This window comes from Ciona robusta, chromosome 11 (assembly GCF_009617815.1).
Source record: "Ciona robusta chromosome 11, ASM961781v2".
Lineage (NCBI taxonomy): Eukaryota > Metazoa > Chordata > Ascidiacea > Phlebobranchia > Cionidae > Ciona > Ciona robusta.
In genome coordinates, this window is record NC_143245.1 from 5163910 (window position 1) to 5178384 (window position 14475).

General features: G+C 31.4%; 1 protein-coding gene across 3 annotated transcripts in view; it reads right to left on the bottom strand.

Annotated features, from left to right (window-relative positions):
• The window catches only part of LOC149728658 (low-density lipoprotein receptor-related protein 6-like), a 34555-nt gene extending 20543 nt beyond the window's left edge, over positions 1 to 14012 (bottom strand). For all 3 annotated transcript variants that reach the window (XM_089888793.1, XM_089888792.1, XM_089888791.1), the window contains exons 1-6: positions 13812 to 14012; positions 12548 to 12717; positions 11919 to 12148; positions 10854 to 11051; positions 10188 to 10510; positions 521 to 652 (exon numbers count right to left, since the gene is read on the bottom strand). In XM_089888793.1, coding sequence (XP_089744919.1) covers positions 521 to 652; positions 10188 to 10510; positions 10854 to 11051; positions 11919 to 12148; positions 12548 to 12717; positions 13812 to 13872 — 1114 coding nt within the window. In that variant the 5' untranslated portion in view covers positions 13873 to 14012. The remainder of the gene's footprint in view (positions 1 to 520; positions 653 to 10187; positions 10511 to 10853; positions 11052 to 11918; positions 12149 to 12547; positions 12718 to 13811) is intronic.
• Between the last annotated feature and the right edge of the window lie 463 nt (positions 14013 to 14475).

The window sequence follows — 14475 nt, forward strand, 5'->3', positions numbered from 1 at the left end:
AAAACAAAGTAAAAATGACTATTTATTAAAATACATACAGAGTAGAAAAAGATTTATAAAAAACTAAATAATTTAAGCATTGATAACTAAACTATATATATTTTATCGGTTTTTTAAAAATGTTAAAAGAATATTATACAAAAATTAATGAAATATATATATAGGGAAAAGTTTATGTCAAACTAATTAATTTGAGCTTTGATAATTAAACTATATATATATATACATATATATTTTATCGGTCTTCAAAAATGTTTAAGAAAAAACAAAATTATACAAAATTGTATGAAACATATATTATATTTACATTATTATATTTGGCAAAAATTTAGGACAAATGAGCTTCGATAATTAAACTATATATTTTATTCATTTTCAAAAATATTTTATAAAGGATATTTTTGTACAAAAATAATTAAATATAATTGCAAAAAATGTATGACACACTGATTGATCTGAGTTTTTATATTAAAAGTTGTCATTTATGTTTAAGGTGTGTCTAAATGGGTCAATGGCTTACCGTGTTTACATGTTTTTCGGTCCTTCATGATTTGGACCCCGGTCGGGCACGCACACTTGTAATATGGGGGCTTGGGTGAGAGGAGACATAAGTGTGAGCATCCACCATTCGTGGAACCACACGGATTAGGACCTGTCAATCAAACCAGGATTAAATCGAGAGAAAAAATGTTAATACAGCAGCTAGTATTATAACTAGTTCAGTTTATGATGTTTGGTAAACAATTAGGCGACCATGGATTGTAACCCTGCACTTTGCTAGGACCACCCAGATTGCTTGCACTTTTAGGTCAAACAATAATAATTGGCAGACGCTAACTAGGTAAGGAAGAAGTGCCTTGGCAGTGGTGTGTGGTCTGCAGTAGCTATACTTGCAGCTCAAAATTGGCTTGCCTTGCTGTGCACCTAAACACTAGCTTTTTCTTGTTTAGAGCGGTTTTAACTTGTTTACAGTGACAGCATTGTGGGTCAATTGAGAAAATCTCTTTAAACAGTTTTTAATTAAAAAGCATGAACCACTGTATGTAATATGCACACAGAGCAATTAGCGCTTGTGGGGATAATCCTATAAAGTGCGACAAACAAAACGTCAAATTTGTGTGATCACAAAACACTGTAACAACAGTAACGAGAACAAAGTTTATGAAACTAGCAGCAAAATCTGTACAAACAAAAAGAACGTGGGGCTATGTGTCAAAGTTCCACTAACACAGTTTACAAGTGCAACAGATACAAGTGGTGTGAAAACATATAGGTAACGGGATGTTATGTGTATCTACAACTGCAGGTAGTCAACTGTCATATTAGCATATATACATTACATTGGTCACAGTGCGATTTTGAAAGAGGTAACTGTAAAATAGGAGACCCACTCTATGAAAATACAGACACGTGCACAACTTTTTCTATGCATTATAGTTTTACATATGGTTTTAAATGTAAACTTGAACTGTACAAAAATATATAGTAGGGTGGGGGAAGATGGGACACCTTTTGCATGTAATAAAATATCCTGAATGTGTTTTAACAATTAACACCAGTCAATGGGAGTCGTGAGAATACGGTTTTAAAAAATGCTCTTTGTTTTTTTACAGAACTATAAATGGATACCTACAGTTAAAAACACAAACTACACAATGTTTTTGTAAAAGAAACATAAATATTCAAGTGTTTTACAGGTAACTAAAAAAATTGAGACCTTTAGTTTAAAATACAAAAAAAATGCTTTTAAATCATTTCTCTGTAAAAAGTTTTTTAAAGTTACTTAACTCCACTGTTTGCTGTGGTTTTGCTTTGTTTACGTGATTTGCCAATTATCCTGATTTTCAAATCACTCACAAGAGTTTAATGACAAGAAAGAAAACTTATATTGGATAAATAACTCAAGTAAATGAGACATGTTAATTAGATGATAAAAACAAAGTATTAATTAAGGGGTAAATATTTTACAGCAAATTTCTATGAAAATGGTTTACTAATTTTAAGAGATAAATTGTTTTATTTAGGTTGAAATATGGTTTATGTTTATGGTATAAAGAATTTATTGTTATATGGGTTTTTGGAGTATTGGTGAATAAAAACGTTGTTGACAATTTAATCTGGTTGATTTTCCAGCTGCATTGTTTAACATCTATGTTAAATTGTGTTATTTCTGTGTGATGACTATTTATGTTTTTGTGTGAAATGTAGTTTCGGAAATCCGGTCGTTATGGGTGTTAAAGGGTGAAGCATTGGTGTATGCCAAACTCTTGTTTATTGTTTCAAATGCAGGACTCCAGGAGCATATAATAGTAAAAAATAAAGAAGAATAAAATGACAGTGAAACCTAAACAAAAAATAAACAATATCACAAAAATAGTAAAAATAAATAAAAATGAAACAAGATGAAATAACAGGAAAAACAAACAAAAAATAAACAATATCATAATAACAGGGAACCTAAACAATTGTGGGTAAGCAAAAATAAACAATTGTGTGAAAAAATCTACACTATACAGTTGAGGGCTTAAGAAAACTCTCAGTTTGTCTGTCGTCATACAGCGTCACCTTAGTGACCCCCCTTAATGATTACCGGGGCGGCGCATTCCCTTTCACGGTTAAGCGCACGTGGCGATGACCGATAGCAAATCGAGGCAGGAAGTAGGGGGTCGTGGTCAATAAATTTAAAAGACAATTTTTTTCATTTTTTTTAGTTTCAGTCAAGGATGCCTCAAAAGGGGTCAACACACCACGATTTCTTTTAAATAAATAAAATCATGATTTCTTTTAAATAAACTAGCAGGTCAAATTTCTTTTATACTTACTAAAAGAGGTGTATGTTTCTGAATGGAGAAAGTAACACTAGTTTTTTAGGGGAATTTATCAATTTGTACTGAATTTGAGTGATTTTTAAATAATTTTTTATTTTTGGCTTATGATATTTTTTAAAATTATAACAATTTTTTGGGGATAAATTTATTGATTTGAATTAAATTTTATTTATTATTGAATAATTTCAATATTTTCGGCTTGACATACTTTTTCTAATAAATTTCAAATATTAAATAATAATAACCCACATTAAAAACATACAATTTTATCGAAAACTTATACACTTGCTGTTTTTCTAAAGCTCTTAAATTGTAGTTTAGAGTTAAAATTTAGAATTTTGAACATCAACAACCCTATTGATCGGTAATTTGAACCTGGCCATATTATTTACTTGCCAGTTTCTAACCTCATATGACAGTGGGCATTGTTATGTAACAATACACCATTGGAATGTAATAATTAGCAATGCTTATAAGCAGATACAAAAATGAGCCATGGGCTTTTAGAGGGTGCCTATTATACTCATGGGTGACTGGGTAACAAATAGGCATTTATGTTTCGGTCTTAAATAACAATTATTCTTGTTGTTTTAGATTATACACGCAGTCCATTTGCGATATATGAAAAAAAAATGAAAAAAAATTAAACATTTTAGTATAAAAAAAATGTTTCGTTACATTTAATTTAGACAACACAAAATTACAAATTTTCTTCAATCAAAATGGAAATTCCAGTTTAAAGACAAGAAATCCTATAAACTAATAAAAAAAATTTTTAAAAATATTAATTTTTTCTTCGACCAAAATTAGAAAAGAAATCCCATATGAAATGGAATATTCCAAAAAAACATTTTTTTTATTAAAAATATCAAAAGCTTTACGTTTATTAGGTAAATCCAGATCAACAAATAAAGTGCGAGTAATTAGGCTGGCTTGCGGGTAGGGTTTATGACACAACAAACATCCTATACCTCATTTAACCCAACGACAAATATTGGCTATGAGGTAAAACTTGTGGCGGAGGTTATTAAATTGAGATTCCTAACTTGTGCAAATAGGAAATCATTTTACAACAGAATTTGCTGTTTAAACTGAGAGAATGGAATGCAATTATAACAAATTACTTCTGAAAGAAACCATTGTTCTCGCACGGAATTCAACGGCACAATAAAATAATGAATTAAAAAAAAGGAATTTTTCTGTAGTTTAATCACTGCTAAATGGTAGATCTTGTTAAAGTTGTTATTTGCTTTCGACACAAAATTAAAAAGCTATTGTTCTCCCAAAATTGCAACAATTCAAACACACATTAAGTTAAAGATCTCCTTTTTTTACATAGAATGATATTGATAACTGCTAAACAGTAGGTCTTGTTATTTGCTTACAATTCAAAATTATAAATTACTTCTGAAAAAGCTATTGTTCTCCCAAAATTGCACGTATTCAAAGACATAATGAATTAAAAAGACCTGAATTTTATACGTAGTTTTTACTGTTAAACATAAACAGTAGGTCTTGTTATTCGCTATAGGCTCAAAATTATATCTTAGGCAAACTGTCTGTCAAAAATGACGCACAGAAAAGCTGCAAATCCTAGCTGTTAAGTTATCATCCGGTTTAGAGCAGATTTATCCTGTTTAAGCTGGTTTTTACCGGTAATTAATTCCAGTAGCTTAGAAATTGTCTTGGTAATGTCAAGTTAAATTAAACGTGAAATGACCAGGCTAATTTTGTGAAGCAATTAATGCTAAATTTACCTTTACTACGTATGTGGCCACTTTGCTTTACATATTTTGAAATTAGATAAAAAGGTTAACTTTACAGTTTGTGGCCAAAAACTGGCCGGTTGGTCTAAAATAGGCATATTGTGTTTTAAATTAAGTAAGATGAAAGGAAAAAAAATGAAGTGCTAACGGAAGTTTGTGGTATTTATATAAGTATTCGGAAAACGCAATAATAGCATGCTATTGCGCTGTGGTTTGACTATTGAGCAGTACAAAGCAGTTGGCCCAAAATTCAATATTAATAATTGAAATTCCAACTGTGATTTTTAAGAGTGGAGAAAGTAGAAAACGTGAGACAGTGAATTTAATTTAAAGTTGTTTTTCCGTGACAATGCATTTATTAGAATGTCCAATACTAAAAAAAGTCGTGTATCTTTCGTCACAAGGTAATCTACCTTAAACACACATGCCAGGGCCATGAAACGCACATTTAAGCATAGATCATTCAACAGACTGCAGGGCACGGATAGAAAACATTAAAAATTTGAGCTCTGAAGTGTCAGGCACTTGACTTTTACACTGCGATTAAAATTCCTAGTTTCAATTGCCCCCTTCCTTTAAAATAAACGCACAAAATCAGTTGGTAGGTGCTTGAAATTTGGCAGAAACTTTGATTTGGAAACCCATGGCTCAATGAAAATCGTTGCAAAACGACAAAACAAGCACGCAATTGGACAATAGGATTTCAATTAAGCCAATCAAAACTATAAATTGGTCAATTCGAAGCCAGGTTGTTTGGGCAATTTTACACAGGTTAATATAAAAAAGACCAAAAAAATTTAAACTTTAAAATTGCAATTTTTAAAATTATTAAAATTTTCTGCTGTAAAATACAGCGCACCAGAAACCCATAATTTTGCAGACTTTAGCTAAGCGTGCAGTTTTAATTGGTGGAATCGAATACACCTTTGGTTTGCAAGTGCTAAAGGTTGGGACCAAATCAACATTTCTGTGACAAGTTTAAGCTACAAATGCAACTTGTTATATAATCTAAGGTGTGCAGGGGGAAATATAAAACTGTATTTTTAGGTCGGAGGTTTTTGTGAAAGGTTTAAGCCCAGGGTCACTTCTTAACTTACAGGTGGGGTAGGGAGAGGTAATAGGGGGGTATGTGGTAGGGTTAGGGGGTTAAAATTTTTTTTGCCAATTTTGCAAATTTATACAAATACAAGTATATATAGTAGGATGGGGGAAGATGGGACACCTTATCATTCTATTTTCTCGTACATTTTATTAGTAAACGAAAATTGTTAAAGAATTATAAAACTTGTGCTCGCAACTTTTATAGACTGTTGTTAATTGTTTAAAACACGACCAGGATATTTATATATTTTGTGCTAAAGGTGTCCCATCTTCCCCCACCCCACTATCTATATACTTTCATATTAAATATAGAAATATAAATTTTAATTGAATAAATAACAAATCATATTAAGTTTTGTACAAAATTCCAATGAACTTGAGAAACTATGAAAGTATTACAATTAGATGTTAAACAATTCAATGAACATTTAAAATGCATAGTCGCCACAAAAGAATGCGCTACTGAAAAAATATATTAAAATTTAAATAACAAAAAATTAGGGGCAGTAACACACTAATAAAACGTCTTTTACATTTCTGCAAAATAGCGTTTTTATGGCATCAATGTTCTACGTGCGAATGGTGTTATTGTTTTCGCACGCACAAAAGCAGTTCATATAAACAAGGGTGAAAATAGCATTGAAGATAAACCATGTGTAACCATATCTACAGTCAGACCATGTTGGTAATGGGGGCAGTTTTTTTGCATTTTTTTTAAAACATGGCAGTCTTCCAAACACTATGTCCTGAAATCCACATTTTGTGTTCCTGGTATTTGTAACTGGTTAATATTACGTTAGAAAACTTACCATAACGCTAAAACGTGAATTATATACATAGGATTTTAAGGTTATAAGAAACAGTACAGTTAGAAACAAATACACTTGGCAGACTTATACAGAAATCATTTTTTTAAATGACGTTTTAGTCAATCAAAAAATTGATGGCATGAAATTACTGACAGAATGATCTTGAATCTTAATCAAAATAATTATATATAGAATCCCACGACCACAAAAGGCAGAACACACAAAAAGGTGACGATTTTTTTTAAATGATGTTTTAGTCCAACAAAATATTGATGACATAAAATTACTGACAGAATGATCTTGAATCTTGATCAGAATGATTATATATAGCATCCCACGACCACAAAAGGCAGAACACACAAAAAGCAGTAACCACTGCACCAAAGAGTGTATATACCTAGGGAAATAATGCGTGCAAATGCCAAACCGATGGTGGCAGCAGTTTTCTCTAGGGGTTTGTGGTTCGTATGAAGCGCAGGAATAGATAGGTCATGCTAAAGGTGAAATCCAGATAGAGAATTGGCCGCAAAACACAGGTTTGCAAAGAGTGACATTATAAAGAGAAATTGACTGAATGGTTTTATTGTTATTTATTTTTTTCAAAACTGATATGAACAAAAAACTATTGGTGAAAATACTTTTAGGTAACTTTTACATACTAGTAGTCTTTACGTAGATTTTACAGAGTAATTTTAAAACGCATTTTTTTAGCATTATAACACTAATGTATTAACGAAAATACTTTTAGGTAACTTTTACATAGTAGTGTGCCTTCTTTTTAAAACTTTTACAAGGCAATTTTCAACCGCATTTTTTTAGCATTAGGCTATAATACCAATGTGAACATAAATCCATTAATGAAATAATGTTTTATATTAGCATAGAATCATTTTCCAGCCAAAATCGCTTGCCTATCTAAACCAGTTTAGAAAATATCTCGTTGGTGGGTGCAATTTTGAAACATTGCATAGAAAACAAATTTTTAGGCATTAAGTTGAAAGAGAGATTGATACGAGGTGGACAGTTTGCTGGATTGCTCACGAATGATCGTTGTAACTTGAGCTCGCAAAGCTGGAGGCCACAGCGTAATTATAATAAAAGAGATGGGTTGTTTATGCAAGGGATTTGCTCAGTGTTGCGCGGCACATTTTTTTTAAAAAAAAAACAACTTTTTTTTCCAAAAAAAATTGCAAAACGATGCGGCAACAGTAATATGCCTGCAGGGAATTTTAGTTTTTAAAAAATTTGTTTTGTTTTTTTTCCTTTTTTTAGTTTCAAACACAATAAACTGAGTTGTGTTTAAATATCAGTAATAGAAGCTGAGAAAATCAGTTTGATGTTTTTTTTTTAAAAAACTTGGCTTTTAAGTTTTATTTTATTTTTTACCACACAGTAAACACTGAGTTGTGTTAAAATATCACTAATAAAAGCTGAAAAAATCAGCCCAATGTTTTTTTCTTCAAAAACTTGGCTTTTGAATTTTATTTTTATTTTTTAACATACACTAAACACTGAATTGTGTTTAAATATCACTAATAAAAGCTGAGAAAATCAGTTTAACTGCAAGCTTTATTCATCGAATGACTAGACTTATGAGGTTACTCATGTATGGAGTGATTCATGGTTTGGATTGAATTCGATTGATGAACGTTATGTGGTAAGTAGTGTTGATATAAATGCCTCTGAAGTTATTTTGGTCATGAAGAGCGTTTATACAATTTCAGTCAAAATTTTGCGGCATTTTAAATGTTTAAGCAACTGAATTATATTTGCCATTATAAATTACCTAAACAATTTATTTTTGTAAAAAAATTTAAATTCCCTTTTTTTTTAAAGTAAACATTAAGTCAGAAATTTTTCAGTTTAAATCTGGAAACACTGGGAAAAGTGAAACGGCAACACTGCTACTCATTTTCAGATTATAGTGGGCCGGATAACTACTCTAGTAAAGGTAAGTGAGCAGCCAACTCTGCACAATAGGAGCAACACATCAAAGACCATTGAAAGCAGTGATGCGCAACGAAATTATGATATCATTTCCTGAATAAAACTAACAGAAAAGTTAACTGGCAGCATGACACAATCAATGTCATGCTAACATTAAATTTACATACCACCAAAACAAACACAGATACCAATAGTAATAGAACAAACACAAGTGTTAGATCTCAGATGGGCATATATTAAGGTTTTCTTAAGAATAAACCCCAAACCAAAGGAATTGTACTTTGGTCATAAGTCGATGTAATAGGATAAAATCCAAGGTGTGGTAGGGTGGGGTAAATTCAGCTACTAGTTTCACCACAAAACAGACAATAGGCAAAAGACTTCCCTTGATTTTCTACTCCAAACGGTTTTAAAAACATGTTTGGGAAAGGTAAAACACAAATATATATATATATATTGGTTTTATAAATTCAATTTTGGCCTAAAACCAAATTTCTATATTTATAAGTTTGAATTAATTATCATTAAAATCTGGCAACACTGTGAAAAATTGTTTGGAAACACTGGCACGAATGCAATTTCATTATGGCTTGATAAAGCAACTTCAGAGTGATCACAAATAGAATATGGGCCCTGGGTCTACTGAAAGCTAGGCTACCAAATGATCAAGTGGTTAACAAATATTTGCTGTGTGGGCACTGCACAATGGAAAAAAATATGACGATTTTTATAACACTAGAATTCCTCACATTTAGAAGCAAATATAGCATATCACATCTACCTACTACTATTTACTATCTTACATTTTAGGTTTTCAAAATGGGTGAAATGTAGGATTAAAAAAAGTACTCGGAAATAGGTTAATTTTTATGGCCTATGTACAGTGTACACAATCCATTAAATTTAATGTTTTGATGGCACAGTAATCACAAACAGATTAAACAAACAACAAGATTATCTTGGACTCATATCTCTATCAAATAACTTGCTCAACCAAATGTGTATTTTATGATAAAACTTTTGGGATACGAACAGTGTGAAAGGTATATTCTGAGCAATCTGAAATTTGACGCCCAAATGAAGAATTTAGTTACTTAAGAACATTTTGCATTACTCACAAAATAGCTAAATATTCTAAAAACTGCCCCAGAAACTTAGACCACAGTAATACACACAGCAGTTAGACCACAATATTACACACAAATAATGTTACAGTTTCCACCCATATTTTAAAGCTATAGTGCTCTAATTGTGTAAGTGTATACACTACATAGTTTCTTACTTAAGTACAAGAAAACAAAAAAACTGATCGCTGTAGAAAAATGGGTAATGTAACCAGCAAAAAAATGAAAATTTATAGCCTACAGACACTTTTAACATTCCTTATTCTGCTATCAAATGTGTAGTACTTTTGGGTAAGATCAAAATGGGATACAGTTAGCACCCAAAACCATATTTTCTGATTGTGTTTTTAACCATTCAGCATTCTTAATGCTGTTTTAGATTTAAGAGCTACAGTTATATAAATCTTTAAATATTCTTTCTTTACCAGGCCCTACCAAATTAAACAAGAAAAAAAATGTACCATGTTACACCGCTTTACCAAGTACCATACTATACAACCAAAACTTATTTTTACTTAAAAAAACAATGAAAATATGTCACATCCTACATCACCCTACTATAGTACTATGTATTATATTACACAACCAAATGTCCATACTTATTTTACTAACCTGGTTTTTGCCTCTGCGAGTTATAGGCCTGTAGGTCCATTGGCGACAGGATGTCCCCTTTCACTAAACGAGGAACCTCGGTTTGATTTTTCGAGATGGAATAAAGAGATGAGGTCCTCCAATCGGACCAGTAAACTCGATCCCGGAAGAGAGTGATCGCGTAGGGATGCTCCAGAGCTCCCACCCACTCTCCTCCCTCCTCGGAGGAGAGAGGGATGTTCGTGGATGTAGAGTTAGAGGAACGACTCTGATCGCTTGACTCCTGGGACGTTGGAGGAACGACAAGCTGGTTGTTGTCGTTGTTACTGCTGAACATCTCTTCTCTAAAGATGTTTTTTAAAAACAATACTTTTAAAGATTTTATTAAAAAATTTTAAATCGTTTTAAAATTTTAGAAAAATTTGAAATTTTCAAAAAAAATATTTCGAAAATTTTAAAAAGTTATTGTCGTGGTTGCTGCTGAACATCTCTTCTATTGGGATTTTGAGAAAAAAATGAACTTTTAAAGATTTTAAGCAAAAATTTGGACCTTTTTAAAACTTCAGAAAAAATTTAGTATTTTAAAAATTTAAGCAATATTTAGAAAATTTTGAGATATTTAAAAAAAGTAACATTTACACAATAGCGTTCCATTACTCATTACGTCACTTTTGCACTTACACCTACCTCTGTGAGCCATCTAAGTTAATACGATGAATAAAATGATGGCCAGCTTCGATCCAGTAAACTTTTCCTTCTTCATAATCAAGTGTGATTCCATTAGGCCAATAAATATTCTGGTTGATCAGAACTTCTCTCTGTGAACCATCCATTCCAGAACGTTCTATCTTCGGCTCTTCGCCCCAGTCTGTCCAGTACATGTACCTGAGAACATATGTGTAACGGTAACTACTTTTAAAACAGGGGTAATATCATATGTTTTAGTATTCTAGTTGTACACCTAAACAGCTTTTATTTGTGTCTAATTATTTGTATCCCTGCTCCCCCCCTTTACACCAAAAACAGCTTTTATCTGTGTCTAACTATTCCTGCCTCCCTTTACACCTAAAACAGCTTTTATCTGTGTCTAACTATTCCGTCCTCCCTTTACACCAAAAACAGCTTTTATCTGTGTCTAACTATCCCTGCTCCCCCCTTTACACCAAAAATAGCTTTTATCTGTGTCTAACTATTTCTGCCTCCCTTTACACCTAAAACAGCTTTTATCTGTGTCTAACTATTCCTGCCTCCCTTTACACCTAAAACAGCTTTTATCTGTGTCTGACTATCCCTGCCTCCCTTTGACACCTAAAACAGCTTTTATCTATGTTCAACTATCCCTGCCTCTCCTGGACCCCTGCAGTATTACATGTTTGGCACCTATGACAGACCATACAAAAGTTCCATGGTGTGCCATACGACCAGATCAGTCCTCACAAAATAAGAGCAAGTGATTTAAACAGTACTAACTGAATTTTATGGGTGACTGAAATTAGACCAAACATGAAGTACTGTATACACTATACTAACAACCATAAAGGGTCCCAAAAAATTGTACAAAATTAAAAAAGGTCTAAAGCTGGCTGTACACAATATCCGGAAATCGTACATTTTGTCCGTTTTGTACCGATTTCGCTGCCGCATGCGGAATTGGACACGGGTTTGCATACGACTTCGCATGCGAATTCGTACGACGGATACTGTGTACAGCCACCTTAAAGCAAAAGTTTAGGACACCTGTTTTAAACAAACCTGTTATGAGGATCCACTGCTATAGCTCTCGGAAGGTCTAGATTGTTCCACAGTAAAACTTTCCTGTGACTTCCATCTAATTCACTAACTTCAATTCTTTTTGTTCCACGGTCTGTCCAGTACAGTTTTCGACCGATCCAGTCGCATGCGAGGCCTTCAGGTTTAACCATACCCGAAACAAGTACGTCCATTTTTTTGCGCTGTGGGGTCGTCATGTCAACATACTGGATCTGTCGAAAAGTTGAATTTAAAAAAAAACGTCAATGAAATTTTTGGAAAAAAAGGCATTTTTTTACTGTATATATTCCTTTTTTTATTTATTTTAATTTTATCATGAAAGATTATTTTGTGGTAAAAGTAAAGTTCTATGTATTCTATAATAACATAATTTAAAATTAAAATTTATCTTTTCTAAAAAAAATTATCAAACAATCCCTAGAGAACTTCGAATTATCTGAAATTAAACAAAATTTATTTGTAAAAACTTGTACTATAATATACCCTAAATATAAAATATACAATTTAAAATAGAATTTTATCTTTTTAAACAAAAAATTAAACAATACTCTAGAAAAATTCGCAATAATTCGATTAAACAAAATTTATTTGTAAAAACAGCTACTAGATACCCTTCCATTAAGACAGTCAATCCAGTAGATATGCTGTTCCTCAAAGAAGAAATCACAGGCTAATGCTCCTTTTAAGTCTGAAGCCACGATAACTGTGTTGTTGGGCTCACCAGATGGAATTAATCGAATATCAACATGATTTGCGAGCAATAAAAAAGGGGCGTTGAGAGCTAAAAAAAATTTTTAATATTAAAAAATTTAAAAAAATAATTTAAATTTAAAAAAACAGTTTCTAATAAAAAAGGTGTTAAAAGCTATTAAGCTAAATATAAAAAAATATTTTAAATTTAAAAAATTGCAGTCGATACAGTTTTATACAAATAACCTACTTTACTTAGAAAAGGATGTTAAAAGCTAAAAAGAATAAAACCTATTTCAAATTTTAAAAATGACAGTTTGAGACAGTTTTACATAAATACTTTATTATATAAAGGTATTTTAAATATATATATATATATATATATATAATTTGTATTTTTATTCTATCACCAATATTTTAGCATATATAACTTTATTATTACAACTAAAATAATATTAAAGTTACAGTTGTATTTAAAACTGAAAGCATTTTTCACCTATCCATCAAATTTAGTGCTACCCATCGAGCTAAGAAACAATGGCACTTGTCCATTTAAGAAAGGTTTATCAAAACAGTTGAATTTAAACCAAGTTTCAATTTCAGTGTTTTGATTCGGGAAAAATAAACAAACACAATAAATCATTCTATTCACACAACTTTATTAATAACACCATCAGTTTTTGTATTATTTAAACCATATTAAAACTTTACAAATACATTACAAAACATAGGGCATAGAAAAGATAGTTTGTGATAAAATTACATTTAAAGTTACAGATTTTAATTCATGCCCATTTCAAAAAGGTCTATGTTATATACAATTGGAAATCTATTAAATCTTATTTAAAACTATTTATTTGCTGAATTAGATTTTTATATATGTACAAATATAAATACAATAATAATAACTTTTAAATGTGTCTTCGATTACGATAGCGAAGATTTAGAAATATTTTAAATGAAAAGACAGGATATAGCGACAAAACAACGGTCGTTAAAACACAATTACAAAGCATATATATTTAGAGAAGAAAATAAGCATGGTCGCTACACCTAGAAAGTTTTTTAATCATAAAAGTCATGCATATACTTATACTGCAATACAGGAAGCTAATAATGTCAATTACTTCCTACAAAAAGAAAGTTAGTAATGATAATAAAATAATGTATGACAATTAGACTTACCAGTATCTTTACTTGCATTTGATGATAAAAAGTATAAAAAAGAAATAAAAAGCAGCTTCATTTTATATTAAATGTTATTCTCTCTCATTAAAATCCCTTTTCCGTCGTTTAACGTGTAAAATAAAATCCAATGTCATAGTGTGCGCCTCCTTAACACATCATACAGCTTTAACTTAAGAGCCTGTATCAGAAAATAGAAATTAAACAGATAATACAAGTTTCAGAAGCTATAGAAAGACGTTTTTAAGTCACAAAAATAACTTTATATAATCTACGCTGTAAAGTAGATTCTAAATTCTAGACTCTAAAATTAATTCCACGTACTATACTTCTTGTGCACGCGGCAACAGGCGACCGCTGTAACTAACTACGAAGTTGACGAGCAAGATGAACAAAGTAAATATTTTCAAAGATTCGCTTTTTTTCACGCACTTAAATAAATGGGCGCCTCTTTAGCGTCAGTGCGTGGTTGCGTACAAAGGAGCTGTACTGTCGGTCGGCTCGTCGAAGCCATTTATTGGGGTGTTGTATTTTAGAGAGTAAAATTGGTCGAAATTTCGACGCTAAATTCCATTTTACACATTTCATTTGATTCCATACGTGTTCTAAATATCAGAGTTGGCAGATAAGCATGTTTATATACGGACTTGCGGAATATTTATGA